The sequence below is a fragment of the Microtus oregoni genome, unplaced genomic scaffold (genome assembly GCF_018167655.1).
Source record: "Microtus oregoni isolate MIOR12 unplaced genomic scaffold, Mior012 000018F_ref0000195, whole genome shotgun sequence".
NCBI lineage: Eukaryota > Metazoa > Chordata > Mammalia > Rodentia > Cricetidae > Microtus > Microtus oregoni.
This window is the reverse complement of record NW_024543077.1, coordinates 13,935,718-13,952,534: the sequence shown is the minus strand read 5'-3', so window position 1 is coordinate 13,952,534 and position 16,817 is coordinate 13,935,718. Positions and strand designations below refer to the sequence as shown.

Sequence of the window (16,817 nt, the reverse complement as noted above, 5' to 3'; positions counted from 1 at the left end):
AAGAGGTAGGGTGGTGGTTTTAGGTCATTTGCTGTGTCCTGGATGTTTATCATCATTTAGGGGTTTGGATACAAGTTGTTGTTTGACACAGCCATATCTTATGGGTATGGCAGAATTCATAATGCCAACATATCTGTTTGGCAAGACCCAGCTAAGTAGACCCACATGATGGCTGCCATGCCACCTTTGGTTTTCATCTTCACCTGTTGCATACTTGGGGGACTTTTAATATTTGCACAATTTGGGAATACCAGATTCATAAAAAATTCTTATGTATCATTTATGCCTTGTCTCAGGAATGCTATTTCTAAGTTTCCCCAGGACAGTCCTGAACATGCATGTTTGTCCCCTTGCTTTAAGGAAGATATCCTTATATAATTGAAGGTCTTCCTTACACGTTGGAGGATGTGACATATATAAAGAAGCCAGAAGTCTCTTTATGAGTCTATGAGAGACTATTAAAACATCTGCCTATGTACTTGCTCAGAAACAAGATATTCAAAACAAATTAAACTCAAAAAGGTCAACAAGATTTGTTGGGCTAGAGGAGTTGGCAACAGATTGGACTACAAGCCTCTTTCTACTATACACTCAGGCAATTACATGGTGTATACAGCAACAAAATTAGGCTAGCTGAAGTTATCTCTTTCCTATAAACAGATCCATACTGATGGGCAAAGAATGGTGTAGAATAATGATAAAAGAATGAGATGTCAGGGCCTCCCTTTCTTAGAAAAGTTAGCTAATGCAGAGCCATTATGGTATCATATAACCAAGAACAACAAAATGTCAGGATTAGACATATAGACAAATTCTTAAAGATATAAAATGTAAACATTGTATTATATCAGAATTTGAATAATAACTACAGCAATTTTTGCTTGAGGATATTTCCTGAGCACTCTAACCATTAAGAGTTATTAATACACTGTTTGAGATATGACAATCTGCCTGGACTAACTTGGAGATTTTGTTTTGGTCTAGTGTCCTTGAAGCAACCAGAACTACCAGTATGAGAACAGGCTAACACATGCCTCTAGATTCTTAAAAATTTGGTTATGGGATTAATGAGTAACAATAATAACTCTATTTATCAATGATGTCAAAAATTGAGGGAAAATATTGGAAATGATAACACTGTTCTGCCACTGTTTATTAATAATGAATAAGAGTTGAGCCAATGGAAGTGAAACACATGTCCATAACCAAAAATGATATGATATATGTTTTAGAACAACATGAATGTATCCCTACTTACTAAATTCTGTATAAATAAAGAAGCACTCTGGCTGCTAGTCAGTCAGCCTGCAAGATTCTCCCAACCATCATGGCCTGGCTCACTTCCTTCCCTCGTCAACTCCTTACATCCCCTGCAGGAACCTATGTCTCCACCAGAGATGTGCCTCCTCTCTGTCCATCTCTCCAAAAACAAAACTAAGAAGTGTCCTGTGTTTGATTCCTCCCATCGCCACTCTTGCTTCTACCTACCTTCAGACGTTGCCCTCATCTGGAGCTGGATTCTGAAAGTTGTTGGTCATGACCAGAAAAAAACTGAACAAAGGAAATTAGGTTCAGGGATCTCTTTCTGAATGGAAAAGGGTGAGAGACAGTATAGAAATGACTGAATAAAGGGGTGAATTGTTGAGTCTACTTTTGAATAGCCCCTAGTCTCATATATTATATATATTATGGAATTTGTAAATTAATCCAAATTTAAGGTTATTTTTGTTATACTGCATATATGTTCCTACTCTTTTTTTAAAGATATTGTACCTATGCAGATCTCTTTAAAATGTAATATATGATTAAGAAACACAGTTAGTCATCTATAATAATCAAACTTGTAGCCATGTAAAACATGTTTTAAAGGTTAAATGGGGATATATTTTAGATAAGTAGGTGGTCTTCAAATACTTCAGAGACCTACAGAATATGGCATGTACGGGGTGTTTCAGTGACCTAAGCTTTTAATGACAGTGAGACATATCTTCTCCTGTCAGCACCAATCTACTTCATAAAAGAATTATAGGAACTGAAGAACCTCCATATGAAGTTTGCATTTTTGTGGCAAAAGTTAGCCACTGGGCAAGAAACTGCCCTTGATTCAACAGATGATCAGGACACACAAAATAGTGATTGCTGAAAACTCTCAAGACAAGGTAGACAGTCCATCTAATTCCTGCCTCACAGAAAAGTCTATCAGATATGCTAGGCTTGTAGACTGAAGATAGGAGCTGCAATGTTGCAGAAAGAACTTGCCTGACAGTCCAGGGAGCCAGATATCTCTGTCATTTCTATAATATTAGAAGGTTCTTGTTCTGTACTTCCTGTTTACTCCTGTTTATATTCTTCTGGGTCTCTGATAGAGTTGAGACAAGATATTATGGTTACGGTTTTCCTTGTTACCAAATTCAGAAAAGAAACTCTCAAAAAAGAGTTATAAATGATATAAGACTGAGGGACATAAAAGTTTAAATTGTTTATTAAAGAAAATGTGTTGAGGTCTAAAAAGATAGTTTTGGTTTGGTAATACAAGTTAGGTCAACTCACCAAGATGGGATAGATAATGGAATATTTTCTCTGAATTTGCCAAAAACAGATAGACTGGACTTTGTAAATCTAACTATTACCTGATAATTATTCTTACTGTATATAGTTTTACTGTGTAAAAGTTAAAACCTTTTCTTTTTATTTAGACAAAAGGGGGAAAATGTTGTGGGATATTTGTTTAGTGTGTGACGATATATTGCTGTGATTGGTTTAATAAAAAAACTGAATGACCAATAGGAGGGATAGGTGGAATTTTCAGGGAGAGAAAGAGAAGGAGGGATCAAGGGGCAGGATGTGCAAGATGGAAACAAGGTAATACCACATGATAGAATACAGCAAAATAAATGTCCAAACTGAGTCAATTCCAATACTGGAATTACCTAGTTGGAGCATGGCAAAACACCAGGGATTATGTGACTATAGTCCTATAAAAACCTAGAAGTTGAAATGTAGAATTGACGGTATTTTTCCCTTTACAGGGTCTTGGGTGTACTTGGTAGAAGCACACGGCCAGGAGAGGACTTTTTGACCTATTTGGATAGGTGTGGCAGTGCCCGAGCTTAGTGCTGACTACGAGGCCTACTCCACTGAGTTAGTTTGCGAGTAAGAAAACCAGATATTGATGGAGGAAGGTCATTGGTTAAATAAAACTGCTTGGCCCTCATTGGTTAGAAGATAGGTGGGAGGAGTAAACAGAACAGAACGCTGGGAGGAAGAGGAAGTGAGCTCAGACTCCACAGCTTTCCTCTCGGGAGCAGACGCCTCAGAGAGATGCCATGCTCCTCCGCTCTCCCGGGCAGACCCTCGCCATGAAGCGATGAAGCAAGCCGCCAGGTTAGACATGCTGAATCTTTCCCGGTAAGACCGGTGCTCACAGATTATTAGAGATGGGTTGATTGGGATATCAGAATTAGCCAGTAAGGGCTAGAGCTAAAGGGCCAAGCAGTGTCTAAAAGAATACAGTTTGTGTGTTGTTATTTCGGGCATAAGCTAGTCGAGCAGGTGGCTGGGGTGCTGGGAACGCAGCCCTGCCGCTCCTTATTACTACAACAAGATATTATTTCAGAAAAGAAACCTGAGATACATCTGATTTGCAACTGTCAACAAAATTAGAAGAATTTCCCTTGGCAATTTTCAATTAAGGCAGTGCCATTGTGTAAATGTTTATAATGTTTCAGCTAAGTCTAAGCTTTAGAATATATACATAAACTATCTCCCTTGCCCCATATAAATATAAATATAAATATGTTTCTTATTTTCATGCATATTTACTTTGTGGCTAGTCTAAATTACCTGTGTTTTCTGCAGTTTAGATCTGTCTTCCCCTTTCCTACTGTCTTTATAAATATAAATATGTTTATATTTATATGAGGCCAGAGAGATAGTTTAGTCAGAAAAATACCTGCAATGCAAGCATGAGTTTGTGAGTTTGGATCTAATGCGTGCGTGCACGCGCGCACACACACACACAGACACAATAACCAGGTGTGGTGGTGGTGTATATCTGTAACCCCAGTGCTGAGAAGGCAGAGACATGTAGGTCCATGAAGCTCTTTGGTTACCCAGCTGAGCTGATATGATGAGCTCCAGGTTCAATGTCTCAAAAACAAGATGGAGAACAATTGTGGAAGACACATGACATCAGGAAACATGCACACACACACACACATCAATAAGACACATGCATCTGCACCTACCAGCACAAGTGCACACCTCTCATACCCGTGTACCCATACACAGAAATTCACACACATAAACACAACACACACACACACACACACCACAGATCGCCATAAACTCAACATGACATTCTATAATCTATATTCTGTTCTACATATATTCCTCTCAAAGAGGGACTAGAGTCATATAATCAATTTTTTATTTTTAGAAATATCCTTTTAGGCAAGTTTTAAATCTTGGTATCTTTATGATACATTAGTGGCAGGCAGTCCTTATTTCCATGCATATTTACTTTGTGGCTAGTCTAAATTACTGTGTTTTCTGCAGATTAGATCTGTCTTCCCCTCTCCTACTTAGAAATGGAGAGTGATGGGCAATGCACAACTACTTGAGAAGGCCAGAATGGCACTTTGTGGGGAGGTCTGCACAGGCAAAGAGAATTGCAAAATCGAAGCCGGTAATTGAGTAAGACAGAGAAAACGAAGGTGCATTTGTTCTGTTTGTCTACGTGTGGCCTTCTTTCTTTGCTTTCCTCAGCTTTTTATGACCCAAGCGGTCAGAAGAAGGAAAATGTGTGGTTACCTTGCAAAGTTTCATTTGTTTTGGTTGTTAATGAATGAACCTATTGTATATAGTCTCAAAGTGGGGGGCAAATAGGCTAACAGAGGTAATTAATATGTGTGGAGAATAAAGAGGAATGCTTATCTCACAGGTAGTCTGCAGGTGTGGGGTGTGGACCTAGATAACTGTCTTTAAGAATCATGTCTTTATGGAGAATTAATATATATATATTTGAAGAAAAGATACAGTTTGATACTGGCTTTAGGATCTTATTTCTTTGGAGATGTCAGTAGAAACTGATAAGAGATTCTGAGGTGAATGGTATGTATTATTTCTCTCTCTCTCTCTCTCTCTCTCTCTCTCTCTCTCTGTTTTTCGAGACAGGCTTTCTGTGTGTAACAACCCTGGCTGTCCTGGAACTAACTCTTGTAGACCAGGCTGGCCTTGAACTCACAGAGATCCACCTTTCTTTGTTCCCAATGGGCTTAAAGGCATGCACCGCCACCACCAAAATGGTAGTTTGTTAATAACATGTTTTTTTCTTTCTGTTGTTTGTTTCTATATGAATTGATACAGTGTGTGGATGAAGGACAAGAAATACTTAATCTCTAGTACTTCCTATAACATTCTAAAGGTGTCTCCATCACAAGGATAAAAAGGATGCTGGCCTTACTTCCTTAACTTTTGTCCTTGGGGGAGATTGAAGAACAAAAAATAGGCAAAACTGCACCATGGCATACTTGGGCTTAGTTTCAAGGCTTCCGTGAAGTATACAGGAAATATGGGATAGACGCCAATGGCCTTGGTCCTCCCCCACTACTGTTGGCAAGGTTACAGAGTGAGTTCTAGGTGACTACCTGCAAAGAAGATGTGGGGATTTTAATTGCTCCGGAACATATGGCTTAAGCATATAAACTTCCAATACTCAATGAATTGAAATTTATCATGCAGACCAGAATCATTGCTTAATGGCATGGGAGACTTGTAGGCTTATGGACACCCTCGATCACTATAAATAAATGCTTCTTACTATTTTATAATTTGGCTTTAATTTCTCAGAGCCGTCAAACCTCAATGAGAATGCAACGCTAAAGACTGTGTTTTTAATAGGCTAATAATGTGAAACTGTATTTAGAAATATTTATGTCCCATTTAGAAGTAGATTAAAGGCAGCAATATTATTTTTGGAGGCATTGCACAGTTACTGATCAGAATGACTTCAATCAGTCTTCAATTTGTTTCTATTCAGGATCGCAGAGAAAGCTGCATTTTATAATGGAATTTGAGAGAACCCACAACTTCTAAAGCCCCAGGGGAATGTTTTTGTATTGCAGAAGAACTAGACCACAGTGCCTGGGAGCCACCATGGCTTTCTGGTTGTCTTTCCTATTCTGCTCCTTATTAGGCTCTGGGAAAAGTGACTTTTTCTCACCCACGTTGACAGTTAGGAGATTCTTGTGCTCAAATCATCTACAAGAAGAGCTTGGAATTCGTGTTCCTTAGACAGTTGCCAATTCTTCTATGGAAGATTAAATGCCCCTATCATACATGCCATACCCTGCAGTTAACAAGAAAGAGGGTCAATGTAGCATGGCCCCATCTCTGTGGTGACCACAGTGGGACCGTCAACCCGGCCTAAGGGCCTTCCACTTCCATGTGGTATAGCAGCCAAGATAGTCGTCAAAAATGAACAGGACTATCAAAGGGCTATCGTTGCATTTTGGGATGTTTAAGATTATGAACCCCCTTTTGTGTGGCTCTAAACTTCTAAAGCAGGGATGTCTGGTTAGGAGCAGAGGCATTTGGGTTGTGGTTAAGTCCACCTGTTTACATCACGGAAGACAATTTAAGGGTCACTGCTTACCCGTGAAGTTGATTTTCAGCAAATAATCCTTGTACAATTTCTTTCCGTCCAGGATCTTCATCGCATCACAGAGCTTGGTGGTGTTAGGACAGAGGGTACGCTGCATTTTGTGCAGCGCATGCGCCATGGCGTAGACTGCGTTCACCACAAACATGATCTTGGATTCTTGCTCATAGTTGCTGCTGTCAATGGCCAGGTGCTTGTCGCAAACCCGTCTGTGGTTTCTCTTGTTCTGGAGGCTGCACTGGAACTTCTGCTCCCAGAAGTCTCGGAACCATGGGTTGCGGTGATTGTTGTAGGGGTTGAGGCTCTGGAAGTAGCGGTCGAACTGGCGAACAGGATGGGACGCCAGCTCCAGGGTGATGGCTCCGTAGGCTACGTGCTCACTGCCCTTGACGATGCTCTCCTGCGCGCCCCAGCCGTCGCTGGCCACCCAGGTGAAGGAGGCATTCACGCGGCTGGCTGCGGCGATCAGCTCTCGGGAGTCATCACTGCGCATGAATAGGACCACGACCCGCGCGTTGGGCTTCTGCAGCAGCTCGCGGATCACGCTGTCGTAGGACTTGCGAATGTTGGAGCGGCCCACCTTCTCCGCAGTGGCGATGCAGATGTTGCGCAGCCGGGCTTCCTGCTCGAAGGCCTCAATCCCCGTCTCCCCGTAGTCACCCTCAGAGGCGACAGTGGACACATAGGTCCAGTTGAAGAAGCGCAAGATCTCGGCCATGGCTTTGGCCTGGTAGAAGTCAGGGGGCACGGTCCTGGCAAAGTAATCATAGCGCGACTTGTCGCTGAGTTTGGCGCTGGTGGAGGCGTAGCTTATCTGAGGGATCTGGAAGAGCCTCAGCAGGTTTGCCACCTGAGCAGAGAGACAAGGAAAGCACCTTTTAAAAAAAACCTCAAGCAAATGATTGTGCATAAGAAATATTAACACAATAAACGTCTGTTAGCAGCTTCTTTTTCATGTGGAGGTCACTTCTTGAGACCTTAACCGGATGCTTTCCTGAGTACAGTGTTTAGATATTGGGGAGCCAGTAGGAAGCAGGTAGCGTATGCTGTAGGGAGAGCACGTGAAAAATGGAAGGTCATCATGACTGGAGCTTTTTCAGCGCGGCGCTAGACTCTAGGCTAATGAAACCCGATCAGAGGCTCTGAACGTGGTTGTTTTAAGCTCCTGAGGTCCTGCTATAGCTCAGCCAGACAATGAACTACAGTGAAGTGGCCAAATTCAGTTTTCAGACAACTTGGCTGTGGCTGTATAGAAAGATCCCGGTGTTTAATTCTCACTTCCCCCTCTTTTGCTAAAAATGGCAATCTCTGAAAGAGTTTAATTTGGGAATGGAGTGCCACATGGACAGTCCAAATTAGATATTTATTATCTGGGTTAACACAAAGGAAAAAAAATTCAATTCTATTTAAATTCTATTCCGATCGTCCAAAATTTTAGGTATATAATTTGATAAACTTCTGAAACTACAGTAACTTTTTCTTTGCCTTGTTTTTTTCTTAAAATTTGTAAAAGGAAAGCATACAGATATGTATTGTACTTTCAGTTAAAAATCAATTGAAGAAGTATTGATGACTCTGTTAAGAATGATTGAGTACTTTGAAATAGTTAAAGCCTATGCTGAGTAAAAAAATTAAAGTTTTTATAAGTCAGCTATCAACATTTCACTATTTTTATTTATTGTACGAGAAAAAAAAGAAAGTGATCCCAGTTTATCAAGGAGTGCTGCATAGATAATTTTAAAATAGTATAATTGTACAGATCAAAGTATATTATATACATATTCCAATAAGATATGCAGGATGGCACACACATTCAATCCCAGCACACTGGTGTGTGGGCGGGGGAAGGGGTCGACAGAGGTAGGCAGATCTCTGAGTTTGAGGCCTTCTCTACAGAGTGAGAGCTAGAACTACCAGGGCTGCACAGAGAAACCCTGTCTCGAAAACAAAACAAAACAATTAAACAAGAGTATTTTTTTATTCTTTCTGACTTCTGAAAGGTTGTCTTTGTGGACTTTACGTTACATAACTGTCTCTGTCAACTTTAATAGGCCAACAAGTTGAGTATTTCTGAAGACTATATCCTGGGATGAGTTTAGGTCCTTTGAAAATTTTCTTCTGGCAAGTGAAGTTTTGCGTTTACATATGACATGCAGGGAGATCAGCTTGAGATGGGCTGCTCTGAGCCCAACAGAAGCAACATGACGCCATGGGCATCTGAGTCCTGATTAATACCCATTTCATGTAGCAAAGGAAACCATCAACCAGGTTTATACACAGCGACACAGCATGGAATTGGAGAGCTGGCCTGCTATTAAGAATAACACAGATATAGTCAGTGCTATCAAAAATATTTCCCAATTCCAGTAACTCTCACGTAACTCCGGCTGGGAATTCTGAGATGTGACACACCAAATAATGGAGAAATTAGAATCTCAAGTGGAGGTGAAAGGTTGGCTGTATCGGAGGAATGTAGCTCTACTCTGCTAAGGACAGGATGACATGTTTACATTGACCCATCAGAGCACAGGGATGACGTCCCTACACTACCCATCAGAGCACAGAGCACAGAGCACAGGGATGATGTGCCTACACTACCCATCAGAGCACAGGGGTGACATGTCTACACTCCCATCAGAGCACAGAGCACAGGGATGATGTGCCTACACTACCCATCAGAACACAAAGATGATGTGCCTACACTACCCATCAGAACACAGGGATGACATGCCTACACTACCCATCAGAACACAGGGATGACATGCCTACACTACCCATCAGAACACAGGGATGACATGCCTACACTACCCATCAGAACACAGGGATGATGTGCCTACACTGACCCATCAGAGCACAGAGCACAGGGATGACATGCTTACACTACCCATCAGAACACAGGGATGGCGTGCCTACGCTGACCCATCAGAGCACAGGGAAGACATGCCTACACTACCCATCAGAACACAGGGATGTTGTGCCTACGCTGACCCATCAGAGCACAGAACACAGGGATGACATGCCTACACTGACCCATCAGAGCACAGGAATGATGTGCCTACATTACACATCAGAGCACAGGGATGACGTGCCTACATTACACATCAGAGCACAGGGATGGCGTGCCTACGCTGACCCATCAGAGCACAGGGATGGCATGCCTACACTGACCTGTCAGAGCACAGGGATGCTTTTTCTTATTCAGGCTAAGTGCAGGTGGCCCTGAATTGGTACTGTTATTACTCCTAGTACCTGACTTCCACTGGACTTATGTGCCACTATGACAACTGTGCTGATGCAATCCCTTTCTCTGCAGAACCTGGATATTTTGGGTAGCAGAAGAAAGGACATTTCTTCTCCAGGCAATGCTTTTATTATCTTCAAGTTGGAGTCACTAGAACTTGAATCCTCTAGGGAGACATAAAATAAGAGAAACTAAACAAAAATATACCCAGAGGCATTATTTCCTGGAAGTGAGGAACCATAGTTCCTAAGTTGTTGAAATTTTCTTCTCCCAAAGGGGTAAGGAAGTGTTCAAGATAAAAACGTTCTTGTCTTTTGACTGCTAGATCCTTATGGCGTTATGTCTGCCTCTCCAGAATGTCTGAGAACAACTTATGGTTAAGAAAAGCTGCACAAGAGAGTAAGTTAGCTCCAACGTAATGGCAGCATGAACCTTAGCTGTACTGAGAAAGTGTGGTGTGAGCTGAAGCTGCTTGAGAAAGCGGTGAGCTTGTATAAGAGACTGACGATTGCCATTGCTTTTACTGTGGCTGTATATGCTCCCCTGCATGTGTGCTTAAGGGAGCTACAGTTAACTCTAGAAAAACAAGGCAGACTTGCTGAGGTAAGATATAAGGATGGAACTTTTGTATGTACAATATTAACTATGTCATCTATATTGAACAACATGGAGCAATAATATGAAGAAATGCTATTCAGACTTACATTATAAACACATTTACAACAAATTAATAATAGGGTAAAGTATCAAAATATTCTTCATTATGTTGAACTGTTCATTTAAAATTAGTTTTCTTAGTTATAAAAGTAATAATTCTGAATTTGTAAGTAGATACCATAGAAGAAAGATTATTATTCTCTTCTCCTTTTCCTCCCTCCTCAGTCTAATCTTATTTCTACAGAATAATATTCAAAATTTGGTATTTGCATTTTTATGGATCCACTTATAAAATCTATGACCATTTATAATGACTGTGTGTGTGTGCTTGTGTGTAGGTGTGTATGTCTGAATCCACACGTGTATTTTCTTTTTGGGTAATTATGAAGGCCTTTTGATGTAAATATTATTTTCATTTCAACATACAAAAATGAATTCTACAAACTCATGAGATCTTTCCATAGTTTTACAGTTACAGCATAGCAGAAAATCAAAATGCCAAACTAGGTGTTTGGCTGTCAGGACCATGACTGTGCTCTTCTATCTCCCTCTATACCTCTACTGTGTGGGTATCATTTTGAGACTTGAAGTGTGGAAATATTCAGCCACAGAGACCACAAGATAAAGGAATAGCAGTAGAGCTTGGTGAATATCATCCACTACATACCTGATGTCAGTAGGCGTGCTTGTTTGTGCATGGTCATGTGTGAATGCAAATGCATGCCTGCCACAGTACATATGTGAAGGGAAACCTCAGGGGATGGTGCTTACCTTTTACCTTTCCAAATAAACCCAGGCTTCTGGAGGTTCTTTTGTCTCTAGCTCTTCTCTTGTCCTAGGAGAGGTAGGGTCACAGACGTGTGCTACCACATCTGACTTCATGTGGATTCTCGGGATTCTCTTTCAGGCTTTGTGTTTACTGTTTATGCAGTTAGTGACTCAGTCACTGATTCTCTCCACAGACCTCTGAACTTTTCTTTTTCTAATGTCAAATTGAAAATTTGGGGTCGAGAGATGTCCAGTGTGTTGTCAGCTGAGTTCTCTGTCTCATTTGTTGAAAAACTGGGCCCTTAGAAGAACATTCTTGACTTGCTAAGTGGCCAGATGGTTTCTTGGAGAAAGCATGAGGAAGTGAAGAAAACTCCTACACTGGACATCATTTTGAATGATAAAGGAAGCACCTTCTAAAGATGGGGAAGTAGTGTGAAGTTTGGAAGAAAGCTATCCTATTATGTTATTATTAGTAGGAGAGGAAGGAGGAAAACCAAGATCTATTTATATGTTTTAGACCAAAGCATTTTCAAAGAAGATTTGTCCTTTGTATAAGTAGAAATTATTTGAGCAATATAGTTTAAGAGAAAAAGAAGGATTTAAAAATAATTTATACAATATAGTCCCCATAAGAAAGAGAAGATAATCCCCAAGTCCCACTGGTGGATGGGATGCATGAGAGGATTGAGGCTAAGGAATAAGGGGAATAGATGAGTTGGGAGTATCTGTGCTCAGCGTGTAACTGAGCGTGAACTCATGAGAAGTGCAGACAGTACCAAACAGAATATGAAATGGAAGCGGGGTTTGTTATTGTTTTTACTCCGACTTGTCCAGTAAGTAGGAATGGAGCTAATGGCTGAAGAAGTTGATTTTGTAAGTATAACAATGTCTGATTATGGTGATGGATATCTAAAAGCACAGAACCTGGCTGGGCTAAGGCACAAGAATGGGGAGCATGAGGCTTGCATGGGCTTCATAGAGAGATCCTGTCTTTAGAAGTGGATGCCAATATTATCCCCCCCCCACTTACTTCTCAATCAGATGCAATCTAACATGGAAATGGTGATGGAAATAAAGATAATATGAAGTATTTATCTCACACCAAGTCTCTCCAGAATGTAAGAAAAGCTCATAAAAATCATATTCAGTTTGCTGCTATTGATGCATTCCAGAAAATTCTGGAAAAGATTAAATTATAGAATTATTTTCATAAATCCATAGTGGAAGGAGTGAAGTGTGGTAGAAGAGGAAGAAGACAAATTCAGAAAACATAAAAAAAGAATAGACATAAATTTCAGGCACAGTTTTGGTAATTTTCTAGCTCCCAGTGTTCAAATAGATATAGCACCAATACTTAGAAATGAACGAAGCAATCATTAGGAGTCAGATGGGCTTAGGATGAGTATGTTTCCCTTTCAGCATTGGCTGAGCCATTTGAAGAAGAATTACAGTCTGGAGTACCATGAAGAACCATAGGGGATGGTCATGACTTCAACAAAGCGTTCATGACATTACCTGGCATCTTGTGCAAAAGGAAAAGAGATAGAAGTTGGATAACAAATTATATATCTACAAGGCAGAAATTTAAAAGATATTCAAAGCATATATTTTCTTTTTGTGCAGGGTCTCACTGTACATATCAAATTGACCTCCAACTTGGTATGTCACTGGGCTGTCTTTGAATGAATTATTCTTCAGACTCAGCCTGATGAGATTCTGAGTATGTAGCACCAGGTCTAGCTTGAGAGGTACTTGCAAAAAATGTGCATATCGTAGCTAAGTAGGATTAAACTTTTCATGAATGCTGTTGGAAAAATAAAAATAATCTTCAAGATCATCGAATTTTTTTGAGCGTGAAGGAATTATGCAGGTCATCTAAACTTCTATCTTTTTGGTCTAAGACACTGACATCCATAAGGGGAAGTGACTTTCAAAATGTACTCAGTCAACAGAGAGAAAAGCCAAGGCGGAACCTGCTCTCTGCAGAGGATAAGGTTCTTTTTCTGCAAACAAGTGGTATGACCCAGTCTGAGATCTAAGTTCCCGGGTTTAAACGTACATGAGACAAGTTACACTTTTTCTGTATGAAAGTCAGAGGTTGAAGTCCACAAGTCTTCAACGAGGTGGGCTAATGTGTCAAAGATGGACTAAGGAGTTCTTCGTTTTCTTGGCATTCAGTTCTGAGTTCACCAGAAGTAGGCAGAGAACTATTCTAGCCACTAAGTTTCTGTTCTCAAACACTTACTCTTGGAATAGTCTTAAGAACAGCAATAAGGTTCATATTCCTGAAATTTTGTCCCAGTTTTTGTCCTATTGGAGATGTATTATCTTTTTTATTTTTGAGATTATAATTGCAGCATCTTTTCCTTCCCTTTCTTTTCTTGAAACCCTTCCATACTCCTTTCCTTGCTTTCTTTAAAATTCATGGCCTCTGTTTTCATCTATTTTTACTGCATGCATATATGTATATGCATCCCTAATTATAACCTGCTCAATCTGATTAATGTTGCTTAAGTGTCTGTTTAACTAATAGGTGTGCTCGTCCCCAGAGAAGCCTTATGTCTTCATTCTCAGCACTCCTCAGTTGCCTATAGTTCTTTGTGTAGGGTTGAGGCATTGTAGGCTTTGTCCTATGCACTCTGCATCATTTATTATGGTCTTTCTTCAGTTCATGTTTGGGTAGTCATGTTGGGGTGTGAGGCCTTATGGATGTAGTTTCTGACATTACTAGGAGCTGTAATCTCATAGCAAACTCCTTGGTCCTCTGGCGTTTACATTCTTTCTGCCCCTTCTTCCACAAAGTACCCCAAGCCTTAGTTGTGGGAGTAGAATATAGATGCATCCTTTGGAACAAAATGAATATGCATTTTGAATTGTGTGTTTTTTTTTGTAATGGTCTGTTGCAAAGAGTTCTTTGATGATGCATGAAGAACACACTCATCTGTGTGTATAAGGACTAACGTTTGAAATATAGTTAGAGATTAGGCTGGTTAGGAAATCAATGGTTGTAGGTTCTCCTCCACGATCCATGACTTCACTTACTCTGGCTAGGTTTCTCTTTTGTTCATTGGGTCTTAAGTTCAATTAGAGAGCTGTTGGCTGCTGCCAAGCTATGTGTGCCACCACTGCACCTTTAGAGTTTTTGTACCATGCTGGCCTTTATGGTATGTAATAATTTTATAAAGTAGAAAAGGCCATTACCCCATTGGATATATTGAAAACATGGAGACACGATGTGCTAAAAGAGATGTTAGAGGCTGTATTTGATCCTGGAAATCTGAGGCCTCTCACTGTATCATCCCAGTCTACTTAGTTCGTTCTGTACCCCAAGCTCGTTGCCAATAGTTCTCAATTCAGTGCTGGAATAATGTAAGATACTGTGTTTGTCTGATTTTCTTTCTCAGATACTAAACCCCTTTAGTTGAGGAGCATGAACAATCATTTCTTGTAAGCAAAAGCATTCTTTGAAATTTATCTGGCTATACTTCATCGTGGCCTCTTAACAATTGTTTGTGGACTGACCATCTACAGTGATAAAAATGATTTTTCCTAGAATCTACTGGGAACTTAGTTCTTGGAGGATGAGATCTTCAGCCTATAAATATCACAAATGAAATGTGGTAAATTCTGTGCTATTTACTAAAACTTTAGGGCAGGAAATGTGCATTTTAATCCATGATGGTATCTCCTCGATGCCTCCAGTATGTTTGTTACCTGAATGAACTGAGATTGAAGGGGTAATTTTCTGCGATAGGAGGAGCCAAAGGCTAGATCTAGAGAACAATGTAAAGCTACCATCACATCACTACTCCCAATATGCAATCTGATGTGCAGGGTAAATTCTTCATTAATTGTATTCAGTTTTATTTTTTATCAAAATAAAGTGATGCATAGGAAATTAATTTGTACCTTTAGGGATCTGCAACAATAATTTTTATACCATTAAAACCAGTTTCTCTAAATTATGTGTTAATGAACAGGCAAAAGGAAGTCAGTTCTATATCAGCTGGGTTTGTCACTCCACCTGTTCCCTAAAGACTATAAGACAAATTAAGGGCCTTATCATGAAGTTGGATTAATCAGATCATACATGCTTAAATTGCCCTCAAATAAACATTTGTCTTAGACAAGTGTCAACAGATGGGTTGATCCTAAGGTCTTTAGGCAAGGTAAGTTTTTTCTGGTTACAAATGCATTGTGTACAGATTTCTGAGCAATCACATCAATTGTTCCCTTTTTATTCTTGCTTTGGGAATATATGAAATGTTATTTTCCCCATAACCAGTTCTAATTGTGGGATGATACTACTAGCCAAACACTGGTTCACATCAGAAAGCTTTCCATGTGCAGCACACATTGCTGTTTTACACTTACTTATAGTGTGTGTGAGCACACTCATGTATGCACGTGGGTGTGTGTGCACTCACGTATGCACGTGGGTGTGCATGCACAGCCACAGTGTGAGCATGGAGGTCAGCGGACAACTGGCAAGACCTTGTTTTCCCCTTTTACCGTGTAGATTGTTAGGTCCAGTGGTGACAAGTGCTTTTGTTCTCTGGCCCATCCAGTTGAGTCATATTAGTTTTAGACCCAAAGTTACTTGGGAACATACATTTTGGGGGGCCTTGAATTTATTCAAAACTAGGAAGTGAAGTACGTTTTCATTGTAGACTAATAAGTCACAGATATATTGACATTTATTTTTGGTTATTTGGAAATTGTATCTCTTGACAATTGTCAATGACAGAGGCTCTTTTCTAGGTGGCAGCCTTTATTTTGGTGATACTCTGATCATGAAGAATAAAAGAACATGAACTCTGGGAAATACTCTAGGGTGTCTGCTATTCCTTTCATGCTATGTAAAAAGAGACAATCAATTGGAAATATTTTGAGTCACCTGTGACCCCCATGTCAAGTCTTGTGGTCATTTTTTTTTTTTTTTTTTTTTTTTGCTCAGATTCTCCCTGAAACGCCACACATGAGCTTTAGGCCTTCTGCTCGGCCATTTTGGAAAAGCAAAGAAAAACAAAGAGCATGCACTTTCGGAGTCTTATATAAATAAGTACTTGCTAATGTGATTTTCTTCCATGGGAATTCTCTTCAGAACAGTCATAGCACTGGCTTCTGAGTCTGTGTTGATATATTAAAGGCAAGCAGCAACTGGCTTTATGTGGACTGATGCTGAGCTACCAAAATTCCAGATGGAAAGAGGCACCAAGCACTTCCAAGAAAGATGCTATTTCCAGGGCTGAACTATATACATTTGAAAAAGAAAGAATTGCTGTGCTCTCAGGAATCTGGAGTACTAACAATCATAACCTCAGTAGGTTTGCCTTTTTGTTCTATGCTCTTAATAGTCCATATCTCTTTGGGGCTGTTTTCTAAGAATAATGGTTCTGTAGCACATGCAGAGCTGAACGTTTTATTTAGTTCTTTTAATTAAATGCTTATAGATAAGTCTGGGCGAGAACCACTGAGGGCAGCACT

The 16,817-nt window shown here is 40.1% G+C and overlaps 1 protein-coding gene across 1 annotated transcript in view; it reads right to left on the bottom strand.

The window, feature by feature from the left end:
- Positions 1-16,817, bottom strand: part of LOC121458618 (metabotropic glutamate receptor 3) — a 213,086-nt gene that overhangs the window by 72,921 nt on the left and 123,348 nt on the right. Inside the window, exon 3 of the mRNA XM_041667932.1 lies at positions 6,656-7,511. Coding sequence (XP_041523866.1) covers positions 6,656-7,511 — 856 coding nt within the window. The remainder of the gene's footprint in view (positions 1-6,655; positions 7,512-16,817) is intronic.